The sequence below is a fragment of the Astatotilapia calliptera genome, chromosome 19 (genome assembly GCF_900246225.1).
Source record: "Astatotilapia calliptera chromosome 19, fAstCal1.2, whole genome shotgun sequence".
Classification (NCBI taxonomy): domain Eukaryota; kingdom Metazoa; phylum Chordata; class Actinopteri; order Cichliformes; family Cichlidae; genus Astatotilapia; species Astatotilapia calliptera.
Window position 1 is genome coordinate 3,184,479 of NC_039320.1, and position 14,678 is coordinate 3,199,156.

Here is a 14,678-nt window from a genome sequence, read left to right on the forward strand (position 1 = left end):
GAGAGTGATCAGTGCACGTGGGAGGCCTGGAGTAAACTTGCTCACCATGTGACTTTTATTAGTCTAATTATCTTGAAAATACACGTTATTAATGACTCAATATGCTTTTGACTCCCGCTAACGAGATCCTTTATTATAAGTTAGACAGCGTGTCCTCTGATACAACAGAGACCTGTAAGACAAATGAAGTACCACTGAGTTGAGTTTCTGTATAGAGGAAATAAAGACATGAGTGCTGTTCATATCACTGTAAGGATGAGTATGAGTGAGAACGGTGGAGTAAATGCAATTAAAAATGGTAATTGGTGCAAATAGAAGAACAAGAAAGTGGAAAGACAGACGTAAGCTACTATTTAATGATGGGTGGGACATGAAGCCAGGACTGTGACTCTCTTGGTACTTGTGTGTGTCTGTGTGTGCTGGATTTCTAACAGCCCAGCGCGCAACCTGCCATCTGTTTGACTCTGCCAGCAACAAAATTACCTCTTCCAATGGGGTTGGCTCAAACCGCGCGCGCACACACACGCTTACAGTCAGGTTGTTCACATACAAACACGTTTAGACATGCACGGTGTATATTGGGTACATTTTGCAATCATCATCCATCTTGAAGATTCAGGTGAGATTATGCAATTGAACCAACGGTGGCAATAAATCCACATGTCAGCAGGACAGAAGGCAAAACAGAAAGAGTGAGACACCTAACTTAAAAAAAAATCCTGTCAACCCATCACTTCACAGTGCAAAAATATTTTGTCAGCTTCAACTGTGGCTCCAGTTGACTAATCGCCAACTCTCTTTTCCCCGTGCGCCCTCCGAGAGCGGTCTTCCTGATGTGATACAATGAGCCTTTTTGTTCTGCTCCATGTCTGCCTTATCTGTTAAGTATCTCAACAATTTCCTTAAGGGGAAGCTTTGTAATTAAAAGTCCGACCATATGTCAACGCCACTGTCAGCCAGCGGGCTAAGAACCGCCCTGAACCGCAGCCAGGGGTAGAGCAAAGGGCATGCACAGGTGTGTACGAGGCAGGCGAGTGTGCGTACGTGCTGCAAACATCATCTGGTGGAGAAAAAAAAAACAGAAACAAAAAAAGCAGGCAGTGGATGCAGGAATCAGAGCTTAGAAACTGATGGAGATTTGAAAACTTGCCAGAGAGGAGAAAAATGAGCAGATACACAGGAGGCTTTAAGGCTTAAAATGTTGTATAATATATGTATGCATTCAAATATGGCAAAGAAGAATGCAGAAAAGGTGGCGGGGAGTTAGACGTGACCAGAACACACAGACGGGCCTTTTTCATCCATAATTCATTGAACGGTGTGCAGAGAGGATTTCAAAGGGCATTAATGAGGTGTAATAATACATGCATAGCTGTGGCCTGCAGACACGGCTCGTACGAAGGCCGCGGGCAGACAATGACCTACTGATCTACAGCTGTCTGCTAATTTTTTGTGTTTCTTTTTTGCCTACCTAGTGAAGGTGCACCAAGGTGTGCATCCAACTCGTACCTGACAAAGACGGGTTTTCTTTCACACAGCAGAGGTCCCAACATACAAGCCGGTTTTTGTTTCACAGTATAGCACAGTTCAATCTGAGCATTTTCACTTCAGTCTGTGATCTGATATGAAAACCTTTAATAACATTTTGCTAAGCAACAGGCTTTTCCCACTAATGCTCAGCTGTGTGTTATCCTTGGAAAAACACTGCGTCTAGACAGTGCCGCCTAATGCATAACGTGCTTAGAAGGACGAGACAACACAACATGTTTTAATGTTGATTTAAATGATCAACTACCATTTATTACTCTTTGTTAAAAAACTGTGTGAATACAGTAACATGTGTAGGTTTACAGATGTAAAAACTGAACACTGGTGCCAGTGTTTGTACAACTGCAGAGAGTCTAGGAGAAATACCCCGCTATGATCCCTTGTGAGTTTGTTTGTAATGATTAATTCCCATCCACAAACGTGTCTGAAATGCCTACTGGATTAAATGCCTGACAGACTGAGGACAGAAGTGCCATTGTTTAACAAATCATCATTCAAAGCTTGTTTGGCCAGAACATTTACTCCACTTGCCAGAAAGATTTCTCGATAATGTTGCCGGGGAAATGAGCCTTCGCGCAGACACTGTGAAAACCAAAACACAACACAACGGAGGAACTTTTTACGCTGAAGTTGTGATGAACAGGCAGCCACGCTGAGCCCACACATGTACAGAACTGGCTAATTACAGGCTAGCGATGTGGAGACTGCTCCACCATAAACAATTAGAAATAAAAATACTAATAATATGCAAAATAAGACCAAGAAGGTACACGAGTATTGCTTTAGGGCTTAAAAAAAGAAAGAAAGTGCATCGGATGACTAATCGTCAACACGATCAGTGTCATTGTGGTGTGATTTAAAATAGATGCTTGTTAAAGATCAGATGATTTATTTTTAGTCACTCTCTATAAAGAAATAGGACTAAAAAATAAGAGTTAAAAACAAGAAGGTTTAAGGAAAACTTTGCACAGCTGGCAACATGTGCAGACCTATGAACATAAGAGCGTTTGAGCTAAGTAGGTAAACACAAAGGCAACTAACAATCCTCTTACATGAGCTGTAAGATCACTTACAGCTCATGTAAGAGGTGACAAGGAAAGGACTTGATGGTGCTAGAATGATAGAGCCAACTGGATTCTCCACAGGGACATCTGAGCAAGAAAGAGGGGAAACTCGGACTGACCAGAAGTCTCAGGGACACTCAGGGATACTGGAAAGGAAAGAGCTGCTGTGGGTGGGTATTAATAATGATAATAATAATAAAAATAAACATCTGACTAGAGGGGTGCTTGCTTGACGCAAACTCAGAGTGTGAAGAAGGGCTTAGAGGTGGATATAGAAGAAACTAACGTGCACTACAGCAGCACAGTAAAGCGCTTCTGCTGTGACAGTAGCAACATCCTGATTAAACACATCAATACATCCATTACAAAGATTACATAGAACTCTTCCTCCAGACATGAGATGGGAAACAGCTGACCACACCATAAATACTGACTGGAAACTATCTCTGTCCACACACACACACACACACACACACACACACACACACACACACACACACACACACACACACACACACACACACACGCATGCATGCATGCACGCAGGTATAGATCTGTTACCTTCAGGAAGATGCTGTCACCATCAAAGACTAACAGCACACATCAAAGGTTTTCGAAAGTGTGTAGAAGTGAGCGTGTGTAGAAAAAAAGTAAGAAACAAGGAGAGGCAGAGAACGAGAGTGTGTGTGTGTGTGTGTGCACTCATGCTTGTTTGTGTACTGATGTGTGTGTGAACTGTAGAGCATGAGCGTAAATCGGCAAATGCTGAGGTTTTAACGAGTCGCCTAATCACCCAAACACCTCCTGCTGACATTTACAGTCCTTGCCGATGGGGTGGCGTGACCACACACACACACACGCTCACACGCACACATTTTCAGTCTCTAAACGGGGCAAACAACTTGCTTTCTTCTCTAGTTGAAGGACACGGTGACCACACAACCACGGTGCGTCTTCCTCTCGCTCATGCGGACACACATTTTCTTCTTCTGCCTTCTTTTATTTATAATGTCGCATTAACTGCAGACTCTGCTCACGCGTAAACACAAATGTGCGCACACAGCGATGCAATGGCAAAACTGAATGTGCATGTCTGCTGATTCACATGTGCCGTATACTTCCATCAGAGCTCCGCGGGGATATCAGCAGGGGGTGTGTGTGGTCAGTAAATACTCAGGGAAGGTTACGAATGACACACACACACACAGTCTCTGTTCTATGTCATCAGTCTCTCACATCAGTCAACTTGGCCTCTCAAACTTTTTTTTTTGTCACAGCAAATGACACCAGCTCTTGGAGAAATAAACAACGCTGCGCACTGACACAACTTAACACACACCATAAGGCCTGCTTACCTCACACACACATAAATAAACACCCAGAAAACAGCTTGACTTTAAACAGGATTTTTAAAGACCCACTATATTACCATTAGATGACTTTTTAAAGGGTAATTACGACCTTTTTTTCTACTATGATCTATTACTGTTACTTGTTAAGAAGGCATTGTGGAAAATGTTTATGCTTAAAAATAAAGCGGTTTCCTTCTATAACTTCTATCCAGCAGCCAACAGAGGTCAGTGATCACAACCAGAGTTCAACCAAAACAACTACACACTTTAAACATACTGAAAAAGATCTGAATTGATATTTAGAGGCCAGCTGTAAACCTTCAAGGGCATATTTGTCCTTAACACCTGCTGATCCTGACACACACTAATCCACACACTTCCCCCCAAAGTCACACAGTGCCACACACGGAAAACACAAAACCTAAGTGACAACTTTGCAGCCCGGTGTTGCGGTTGCTGAGGGGAAATTGTGCCATCTGCCATTAAACAACACTCATTTTACCCCTACTGCTCGTCCATCTGTGGATGTGGAGAACTCTCCTGGAGGCCAGAGGGCCACGGGGGAGACAAGACGCAGGCCAGAGACGCCTACGAGGAGCAGTCCCAACTGGACAGCAATGAATTGTCAACACTTGAGATTCTTACTTTTTTAAAAATCAATTTGAACCTGAAATTTGGGGATTTTTAATAGTTTCACATAAAATAAAAATGTAGCTTTAACCCTCGAATGCAGAGTAGTCCTCTTAGCCAAAGTAAGGGTGTGTCTGATATTCCCTTGTTGGTATTTCTGCATCTTCATAGTAATGTTGGTCTGGGATCAACATTCAAACTGACCAATCACATTGTTGTAATGGAAAAAACGGGAAAACTGTTTTTTTTTTTATATTAAAGTCTATTCTTGAACCAATGATAAGCATTTTAAGTGTATTCTTTATTAATTTACACAACACAATAAACATGTTGTCAAGTTAGCTTGATAACTGTCGGTGTGCTAGTGTTTGTTTTAGCATTAGCATTAGCCAATTTCTTGGCTAATGCTAACTCAATGCTCAGATAATGTCATTGATCACTTTTAAGATGATGTGTGAACAAAACCAACCTGTATTTACTACTATTTCTGCTTATGACTGAAAGAAAAACAGCTAACAACACTTCATACAACCCCCTAACACAGTAAAACAGGTCTCCTTCTTAAACAGAAGCCTGTCATGCTTAACTTTTGAGAATATAAGTAAATCTTTCTTTAAAAGAACTCTGTCCTGCTTAACATAAAATAATAGAAAACAATAGAAAGAAAAACATTCTTGTAACAGTGCACATTTAGTGCATTTAGTACAATTGGCTTCAGTTGAGGTATTATTTCAGCTTTTCTAAAGCTAATCAGCTGCTCCTGTTTGTAAACCCGCTTGTTCCCATGATTACGCATCTTAACTCATCATCATTATTCATCTATGTATTACTTTTATGTATTAGTCATCTATTTGTTGTAATCATCTATCCTTACAGATGTTTATTACACAAAATAAGTTATATTATCACACTTCTGGCCACATAGCGCTGATATTCACTGCACATGCCCATATTAACTTTTTCCAGCCAGGTGTTTTCCTTTTCCCATTCTTCCCTTTCTCTGAGGGGAACAAACATTGCTGCTCTAATGCTGGGCTCACACTGTGCGGTTTTAGGCCCATTTTGAGCCGATTTTTGAGTGATCGGACCGATTTTGGCCTTCATCGTGCATCGTGTAGTATACGTGGGGTAACGAGAAGTGATTAACACCTCACGACCAGCTCCCGATCATCAATCGCTCGTGAGGTTCTCACCACAGCCGCTCACACTGCTCGCGCGCAAACACGTAAACGTTGGTGTAAAAGATGGAGCAGCACGGCAGTGCAGCGTGTGATCTGGACACAAGCCATGGAGGCACAACTTGTAGAACTTTGGAAAGCTCATCCGAGCCTTTTCCATGTGGCATCACAAAATTATCACGACCACAACAACCGTGAAAACAGTTGGATTTACACTGCTGCTCAATCACAGCTGCCTGATAAATGTTTTTCATTAGCAATTTAGCAAAGTTGATGGTGGTGGTGTGTGTGTCTGTGTGAGTGAAAGACAGAGAGAGCGAGCGACAGATTTTCTGTTATAACCTTCATGTTATGGAGGCACAGTGTGAGCACTCAGGTCGCATCAGAGCATCAGGCGGTATAGTGTGAGACCTGCATCGTGACCTACGAACTTCTAACCCCTGCGAGTCAATCGTGCAGTTTGAAAATCGCACAGTGTTTGCCCAGCTTTAGGTGTACTGTCATCCGAGACTTGCACCGCAGTGTCGGCGTTTGTTTCCCTGTTGGCCATGCTTCTTGTTGTGGTCATCTGTTGTCTTCCGGTATTTTCTCCGTAAGCGACCTTTCCTCGACCAATGAGATGAGCGATAATCTGAATTGTCATACACTTATTGTCATAAGTGTGCTGTCAGCTCATTGGTCACAAAGCAGGAGAGGGGCTGGGAATTATGTTTTCAAACAAAGCGTTAATTCCATTAAAAGTTATAGACTACTTTTGATTCTCACTGTATTACGGGACAAAGTGCGTCCCTTATTAGCTCAATACGGGACGTGTACTTTTGTTTCGAAATACGGGACGATTCCGTATTTTAAGGGACGGTTGGCAACCCTAATGACAACCCCGCCCCCCCAAACATTAATTTGTGCCAGATATTCAAGCGAAACAAGTCTCAGAAATAATATCCAGATCACAACAGGACTTCCAAGTGTCACGAAGGCTGTAAAGAAAGTACCCACTTAACATCAGACGTTGGTGTATTCGCTGTTTCTACACCGATCAGTCAAGGGTTTTCTTTCTTTAGCCCAAAAATATCAACTGAAAATGTTTATATTCGATCTGATTTGGCCCAAGATGTGTTTGTTTTGGACCTGGAAATAGGGCCTGTAAATGTCCCCCCCCCCCCCCCCCCCCCCGGAAGAAATAATACAAACTTTAGCAGACATAACAACTTTAAGATTTGGTTGAAAAGCCAAATGTGACAAAAAAAGAGTCTTTCCAGCTCTCTGAAAGGACATTTTAAGAAAAAGATGCTGCTTTACATGCAAACCCACTGTGCAATTTGAATCAAAAAATGACATTTAGATCAACCTCATGTGCCTACACCCTCATCAGAAACACAATATCATAAAATGACCTAAAGGAGTATCGCCACAACCCACTTTGTTTGCTTGTTGAGCTAATCAGCCACTCTAAAACACCATGTCTATTATCTTAGGGGTGTGGTCATAAGGCGCTATGACAATCCAGACGACTGAATGAATAAGGTTGCCATGCAACGCACCATTGAAAAGGAATTAAATTTACATGTAGATGTAAATAAATGGGCAAATACATCTAACCTTCATGTAGCTGTCCTACATTCAAAAAAAAATTGTACCCAAAAATGCTGGGAGCTTAACAGCGAAAGCTCAGAGCTGTTTAGACGTCTAGCAAAACCCATTTCTTTCCAGCAAGTTTTGACTGGGTGGGTAATTATGAAGGTGAACAAAGAGTCTCGCGTTTTCAGTTTGATTCTAAGGTAAAAAGCTTTCCATTGCACCAGGAAGCGTCCTTGGCAGAAGCACTGCTGCACGTGTTATCACCACAGCTATCCACTTGACATCAGATGAATCATCACACCCCAACATTAGGAACTTGAAACAATATCCTCCTCAGAGCCGTGGGCTCCGCGTGCATTTGGCTGCAGGTACATGAAGATCACAGCCTGAACACCCGCCACCCAGAGGGGGGTAAAAAAAAAAAACACAGACACACACTCAGCTTTTTGGATGATCCCACGCATGAGAGACTGCGATGGCTTCCAGCAGGGAAGGCAATCAGGCAGACAGAATCACACATTGTCTTTCCTTACATTATGCATTTTACACGAGAGAGGGCGGGGGACAAGTCTCTTTTTAAGTCGCTGGATGCAGAGGATAATGTGGCTATTTAGCTGTTATCTCTCAAAGCTGTGTTCATTATCACTGATCAGCAGATTAAGTCCCACAAACACAAGTCTCCACTTTAGTGACTTAAGTCCAAGTCTTGAATCTCAAAGTCTGCATCTCTGCTCTGACCTCAGTTATTTGGGCGACAGCCAAAACAAACTGTACACACAAAAGCAGCAGTTAGAAAAGCTGTAATACCACAATCTTTTACACTCATGCACAAAGTGTCTCAGCTTGCGTAAGACAGCTGGGCCCTCTCCAGCAGGCGCCCGGGCTCCTCGTCTTTCTTAATGCGCTGTACCGTGTAAAGAGTGTCAAAGACTCATTTTAAATAACCCTCACATAAAAAGGAAAAAAAAGGGAGGGGAGAGAAAGAAGTGTTGGCTAACACCTACGAATAAAGATTACTCTGTGTTGTTTTTTTTTTTTTTAATAGCAATATGGAGAGATTAAAGCAAACGCAGTCAAAGTTTATTTTGGATTGATCTTTGGGTATTTCTCTGCCTCGAGAACAAAGAGGGAAAATCTCGCTAAGCTCAGCGAACCGAGAAGAGGCCAATTAAATCCTCCTCGGACAAAAAACGTCATAAAAATTTTTTGTTGAAAAAGAGAAAGGACTCCATTCGCATAAACAGTAAATGGGACTTTTAAATACCATTATTTGAAGTGATGAACACAGAAAAATTAATGTCTTTCAAAGAACATGGAAAAGAAAGCAATGAACAAGAGTGCACAAGAAGCACTGTTTAATGACCTTTTCTACCCTTTCAATGTAAAGCCAACATGTGGATTATTCAAATCACGATTAAAAAAAGGAGCTGGAACCACTCAGAGTTTGGTATTTTTAGCTAATAATATAAATCACAACGCATTAAAGGGCATCTTTGCTCAAATTGTTCTCTAAAATTATGTTGCAATAAGTTTGAGGCACAAAATTCAAAATGAGTTTTCTCAGCGTCTTAAGCAGACTTAGGACAATTAATAATGTGGCATCAGCAGTGTGGGGTTGGATGTCTGTCTCCTACCTGTGGGCTGAGCAGTGGGCAGCCCGGCTGGAACGACGGTGAGAGGAAGGAGGAGAGAAAGCCAGAGTGAGCACCACAGAGCAGTCATTCCTCTGGGCGAAGAGGTCAGACGCAGAGCAGCGAGGCCCGACTCCAACTTAGACAACATCCTCCGTTCGCATACTGTCCAGCAGAAGGGCGGCCGCAGATGCCGCAAGAATCTGTCCGACAGCTCCCCACCACGGACCTGAAACAAGCAGCAGAATCTGTCAAAGAGAAGCCAGGATGTCCATTGAGACTATAAACACAGAAATCAACACAGTCTGAAACTTAAAAAAAACCAACATCAAATGGCTGTACATTGAACGCAGTGCAACAAAGCGCCTTGGGGTCTGTGCATATGCTAACCTGTTTTGACCTGAGAGTCCACACAGATTTTAAAGATTAGACGGGAAATCCCTCTTCAAAGTTTTTTCTTAGAAACTTTCTCTGAGCACCTGGTTCTTAGGATGGGAAAACAGAAATTCCAACACACGAACAGCTCAAAGTGAAAACTTCAGTACCCTACCGTGAGTTCAGATCACAAGCTCAACAATCAATCAGTTAACTTGCTCATTGTTACAGAGCTAAACAGCCTGACGCTCTTTTCCCGGGGACTCTTCTCGACAAAGTCACCCTCCATTATCAGACTGCAGCATGGTGGCTACAGAAAGGGATAGCAGAGTGTTCAGCCCCTAAGTTTTCCCGAGAAAGGAAAAGTTGGAATGCCCAGTGAGATGTGAGTGAAATGCCCAGAAAAGTAAAAGAAAAATCTTCCCACACGAGCACACGTAAACACACATGGTACCACTATTAACCTAAACGTCAGAGGGTCTGTGAATCTTCTGAATACCTTTGGTTGTGGGACGTCTACCTTAACACACACACTCCTACGGAGACGTTTATTGAATACACATGCTAACATTACAGAACGAGCTTCACTTGCACACACTGAGGTGTATTGCACACAGACACACAGTCAAAAGAAAGGTTGTGTTGTCTTAAGTCTTAACAGTACTGTTTTCTTTCCCTTGCAGGACCTGTGACCCACTCCTCGCTTGGCACAAGTGCGAGGACGCATTTGCACGTTATCGAGCTTCAGTAAAGAAAAACACAGACTGGGGACACTTCACAAGACACACGTGGATAAATAAAGCAGCACACACACACACGGTGTCCTAATTTAAACAGTGCCACCGCACCTTTTACCCGTCAACATACTTCAGCCTTTAATGTTCTCCTTATGAACTCCCAGGAGTCCTTCTATTCCCGTCTCAGCCCATCCTCACCTTCTTACAACACGAGACGCCTACATGCTGCTGAGGTTTGTTTATATAGCACAATAAGGCCTTCGCTCTCAGGCCGTGGAGGTTGCTGATTACAGGCCTCTCTAAATCTAAACTTTTGTTTTCTCTGGCAGGCACAGAAACACACACACACACACACACACACACAGAAATAAATATATACATACATATATATATAAAATAGTAGCTTTTTACAAGGCAGTACACTTGGAGAGCTGACAGGGCTTCAGAGTTGGTTCATATCAACCCGTAGATCTGTTTAGACAAGTAGCATGACAGCCTCTCAAACCATGTGAGAAGAAGATCTAATACAATAGCAGCATTGACTTATCTGGTGTCAGGTAGGGGTTTAGACTAGGCCAGAGTCCACGGCGAGTGTTTGAATCTGAAGAGCAGCAAAGTGCTGCAGTGTAATTGATGCATTTGGGTGAAATAAATGACAGCCATGTGCAAGAGCAGTAATTAATGTGTGCCCCTTATTACACACAACTACCTGATATCCTCACTGAAAATGAAACCCTCATATACAGCACAACCAGCTAAAAACACTTTGATATCACTTAACAACCTCAAATAGCTGAGTAGAAGAAGAACATGAGGTAATATGGATCCCAAAGACCGAGAGAGGAGTTCAAAGCCTCAAATTTTCATGCTAATATTTTCTTAAAGCATGGCAGGGAAACACAACTACGGCAATGAATAAGGCATGAGCATTAATCATGCAGGACTATCTTCACATTGTAATAGCTCAGGGGCGGAAAAACGCTTCAACCCGGGTTCAAATCCCTGCCATCCCTCTATCCTCAGTGAGGAGCGACGTGAGGAAGTCACATGCTAGTCACACCTCCATGGAGTGTCAGCAATCTTTAATAATTAAGTCGGATAATCAGCGGCTGGGGCCGGATCAGCTTTGTGTTCTTGGTGGGGAAAAAAGGGAGATTAGAGGTTTTTTTTGGAGAGTGGAGCCAAGTGGAGGTTAGATGGGTAATAAAGAGACACACAAGTGGGTCATCTTCCTTTGCAGCACGCCTTTCTCCACTCCAGCTTTTTTCTTTTGCAATGCAATGCATGTCTCACACCCACCATCTCCCTTCTGCCTGTCCCTTCACGACTTCTTGCCTGCCTTCATAGCTGAGCCACCCTCTCTTCAGAGAGCTCGCTCGAACGAGTCCTCAGGTGAGAAGAGATATTGATCAGCTGAGAGGCAGAGGAGAGCTCGGCACTTCAGAGCTGTCAGAGGTTCAGGGGTGACTCCGGGCTCAGCTCACCTCGGGCTGACACTCAGACGGGCGGCGTCTCGTCTGAGACTCAGCCTGCACATGGAAAAAGATCCGAACGCCAGGGCTTTGTCCTCTGTGTTAAAGCAGAAGATACAGATGGACAGCGAAGTCCCTTTTGAAATTATAAAGACTACATAAAGTGCTGCTAGCAGACACTGGGGGACATTAAAATGTTATAAATCGTACTAAGGTTGGTATAAACTCAGCTTTTACTACCTCAGACATGTGAGAATCCTAATTACAGGGGAACAGAAAGACTAGAAGTCCTTACATATATAGGCACAAATTTTATATCAGAGGTATAGTGTAAAGCTCAGATAAGGTCACATAAGTTTGTTTTCTTTAAATAATAAATGAGTGTTTGTGCATGAAAGTAATGATCCTTTTTCTCTGTCAAATTAGACAAGCTGAAGCAGATTAATGAACCCTTCTCTTTATGAACGAGAAGGAAAACGTAAAGGCACTAAACCAGGAGCAGAGCGATGGTCTCGGGCCAATTTCACTAATGAAAAGAGGCAATCAGAGTCTCATTTGGAACCGAAAGTGTCTGAGGCTCGCCTCTGATTGAAAAAGCTGCACACTGGCACGCATTATTTCTCGGGTCAATAGATACAATTAATTTGGAGCATTAGCACAACTATTATCGGCCGCACGCTTGTTTATGACAGCATTTTTTTTCTTCTTTTTTTTTTAATAAGCTAAAGCAACAGAGCCCAAATCTCATTTTCAGCGTCTCTCTCGCAGGACGCAATAATCTAATAATTTTCTTCGGGTTGGGAGTTGACATGGTGGGAGTCAAAGCCGAGCTGAGTGGCCAAAAAGGAGAAGAAGGAGAAGAAAAAATCACCATCTGAATCCCATTGATGCGCATGTGTTTGAAGAGGGGATGAGTGATCTGCTGCTGAGGGGAGAGAACCGCACAGTTCATTCACTGAGAGGGAGAGGAGGGGGGACAATCCGCCGCTTTCTAACTTCAGAGATGATCAGAGGATTTGGGGGAGTGCGGCTCTGTGAAAGAGATGTGCAATTCATATTTCAGCGCCAAACCTGAGAAGACGTCACTACTGCGGTGAGGAGAAACGGCGTGCCCATCCTAACGAGCACGGGGATGGCTGGATTTTATTTATTTATTTATTTATTTAAAAAAAAAAAACAAGATAAAATCAGGATAGGTTCGATTCATTCTGAATGAAGAGCGAGCTCACCTCAAACGAAATCTGGCAGGTATCACCACAAACCACCCTTTGTGTAAGGATAAGCGTGCGTGATTTCATTTGGCCTCTTTCTTTCTAAAACACTCAGTTTCACAGTTTCCCTCATTCGTGGATTTTTCTGTAAATACTGAAAAACTGGAAAGGATGAAGGGAATGACTTTGGATGTGGAGAGAACGCTTTAGCGCAAATTACTTTTTTCCCCTCACTGAAAAATCAACCAAACTCAATCAACTGCTGGAAAAAGCATACACGTTTCCCAACCCAAATATGTTTTACAGTATTTTTTCCACTCGTTTTTTTCTTACAGCGTGCGTAATTTCAGCAACACACACACACACCTCCACAAGCTACAACAGAAGCCGCTTTGCGCTCCTGCTCCGAACCCGTGGCAATAGATTTGCGCACTGACTGTTGATTCCTCCAGAGTCTGCTGACACTGGCCAAGATGCGCCAATTGCGCACAAACAGGGACCTCCACGCCACCTGTGCTGTGGCACAGCCGCGGGGCTGCTTCACGACTCACGCAGTGTACACAGTGCTCAAAGCTCTAACCTGTCCTCATCTACAAGGAAGTGAAGCTGTGAGACTTATGTGTCTGAGTCTGCGCAACCTGCTTGTAAATAATAATAATAATAATAATAATAATAATAATAATATTTACCCACAGTATCCCGTTTTGACAGAAAAGATCAGCCTTCAGAGTTTAGATGGCACCAAGCTTTCCTTTGGTGAAATAGCCTCTAGTCTCCGGTAAACTTCACAAAAACCCACAAAACTACTTTTAAATCCTCACGTTCCAGCGCTTGGAGAGCAGTTTAGCGACAGCGGAAAAAAAGAGTCACAAATCCCCCCCTCACGACTTGAAGGCGAGTGTCTTCGCCAACTTCTCTCCACTAAATCCCGTCCTCCGCCGCGCGCTGCTGTCCGCGTTGTCCAAAGTGTCCAGTCCTCCAAAGTCCTTTCATCCTGTCCTGCGAGGGGGCAGAGTGGACGAGGCGGACGGGGACGCGGGATGCGCGGTTCCTTTGCGTCTCCTCCGGCGCAGATGCCAGTTTCGGTGCGTTTCGTCGCTTCTGATCAACCAACGCAGAGTGGTGACTCTTCTCCTCTCGCTGTCTGTGAAGTAGGAGTTGCAAGGTGCTGCCGTCAACCGTGCACCGCTGGGAAACACGAGGAGTTCCAGGTTTACTTTCAAAATAAAATCCTTGGCTCGGATCCGATGACGCATGCTTTGCTCCGAGGCACTCGTTCAATTATGAAAATGCAGGAAAGGTAAGGGGAAAAAAGCACTCGCCAGCCTATGAGCCATCTACAAAGGAACTCTGTAATGCAGCAATGGTTATATCGTATCGTTTCATGCACTTTAGTACTTGTGTGTACTTAAATAAGAGTCTTTATTATGTTTTTCTGTTTTTAATTGTATTTTTTGCTTAATTGCTCACATCCTGTCATCATTGTTAAGTTGTGAATCAGTGTATTTGATGAAAATCTGAATGCATTCTTCAATAAATGAATATGTAAATTTAAATTTAAAATATGTTAAAATGATATACCAACAGAGCCATCTGAGGAGACAAATAAGTGAAGCACAGCTAGCTGTCGTTAGCAGCAAACTCAATTAAATCAGCCTGGCGGACTCAATTGAGTCATCAAAAAGAGTCCTATTCAATAAGGCGACTAGATATCAAGCTTTTATTTTGAAGGCGGAACCATCGCGTGTACGATTGTGTGACGCTCATCACTCCTCTTGAGTCCACGATGCCTCCCTCTGCCAGCCTGCGCGCCGCTGGGACAAACAGCAGCAGCGGGGGAAGGGCGATCAGATTTCGGCGCGCCGCCCCTCCGGGGTCCGCTAGAGGCAGCCAGTGATGGAT

At 43.3% G+C, this 14,678-nt stretch overlaps 1 protein-coding gene across 9 annotated transcripts in view; it reads right to left on the reverse strand.

Moving 5' to 3' along the window:
- fgfr3 (fibroblast growth factor receptor 3) overlaps positions 1–13,944 on the reverse strand; it is a 65,434-nt gene extending 51,490 nt beyond the window's left edge. For 4 of the 9 annotated variants that reach the window (XM_026151202.1, XM_026151198.1, XM_026151203.1 and 1 more), the window contains exons 1-2: positions 13,466–13,944; positions 8,985–9,210 (exon numbers count right to left, since the gene is read on the reverse strand). In XM_026151202.1, the coding sequence (XP_026006987.1) occupies positions 8,985–9,132 (148 nt within the window). In that variant the 5' untranslated portion in view covers positions 9,133–9,210; positions 13,466–13,944. The remainder of the gene's footprint in view (positions 1–8,984; positions 9,211–13,465) is intronic. The other 5 variants (XM_026151206.1, XM_026151205.1, XM_026151204.1 and 2 more) reach the window with 2 other exon arrangements.
- Between the last annotated feature and the right edge of the window lie 734 nt (positions 13,945–14,678).